We start from the raw sequence: 926 nt of genomic DNA, 5'->3' as shown, positions 1-926 counted from the left end.
TACAGGTTTGTAGCCCAGGAGCAACAGGCTAGACCATACAGCCTAGGTGTGTAGGCTATCCCATCTAGTTTGTGTAAAGACACTCTATGATGTTCCCACAAGGATGAAACTTCCTATGACGCATTTCTCAGAACATATCTTGTTGCTAAGTGACACATGACTGTATGCTAATCGATAGCCTGCTTCTCTGGGCTTTCCACAACTGAACTCCCAATGAGAAAAAGGGAAAGAGCTCTTTTACCAAGGACCCGCCAACATGCGCCGCGTTCGCACCAAAACTGTGAAGAAGGCGGCCTGGGTCATCATAGAAAAGTACTACACACGCCTGGGCAACGACTTCCACACAAACAAACGCGTGTGCAAGGAGATCGCCATTATCCCCAGCAAGAAGCTCCGCAACAAGATAGCAGGCTATGTCACGCATCTGATGAAGCGGATTCAGAGAGGCTCAGTAAGAGGTATCTCCATCAAGCTGCAGGAGGAGGAGAGAGAAAGGAGAGACAATTATGTTCCTGAGGTCTCAGCCTTGGATCAGGAGATAATTGAAGTAGATCCTGACACTAAGGAAATGCTGAAGCTTTTGGACTTCGGCAGTCTGTCCAACCTGCAGGTCACTCAGCCTACAGTTGGGATGAATTTCAAAACGCCTCAGGGACCTGTTTGAATTTTTTCTGCAGTGCTGTATTATTTTCAATAAATCTGGCACAACAGCAAAAAAAAAAAAAAAAGGGAAAGAAGAAAAAATTATAGCAGCTCTCTTCATCCCTCATCTTTGCTGGTGTCTCATTGTCAATGAGGCCCCTTCACACCCATCATTTGAGAGAGTCATTGCTGTCAATGCTGTATTACAGATATTCAAAAGGAGGGTTGCAAATGCCAAATGAGCTGTCAATGGTCTACTGCTTGTTTGTAGCTGAGCTGAGAAT

The 926-nt window shown here is 45.4% G+C and overlaps 1 protein-coding gene across 1 annotated transcript; it reads left to right on the top strand.

Moving 5' to 3' along the window:
- Window positions 1–241: 241 nt before the first annotated feature.
- LOC129467264 (small ribosomal subunit protein eS17-like) lies at window positions 242–712 on the top strand. Its single transcript, XM_055251561.2, has one exon. The coding sequence runs from the start codon at window positions 257–259 to the stop codon at window positions 662–664; it is 408 nt and encodes a 135-aa protein (XP_055107536.1). The 5' UTR covers window positions 242–256; the 3' UTR covers window positions 665–712.
- Window positions 713–926: the final 214 nt, after the last annotated feature.

Source organism: Symphalangus syndactylus, chromosome 18, assembly GCF_028878055.3.
Source record: "Symphalangus syndactylus isolate Jambi chromosome 18, NHGRI_mSymSyn1-v2.1_pri, whole genome shotgun sequence".
NCBI lineage: Eukaryota > Metazoa > Chordata > Mammalia > Primates > Hylobatidae > Symphalangus > Symphalangus syndactylus.
The sequence above is the reverse complement of the archived record's forward strand: the minus strand, read 5'-3'. Positions and strand labels throughout refer to the sequence as shown.

Coding starts and splice junctions, on each gene's coding strand:
- LOC129467264 (XM_055251561.2), top strand. CDS start 257: ATGCGCCGCGTTCGCACCAAAACTGTGAAGAAGGCGGCCTGGGTCATC.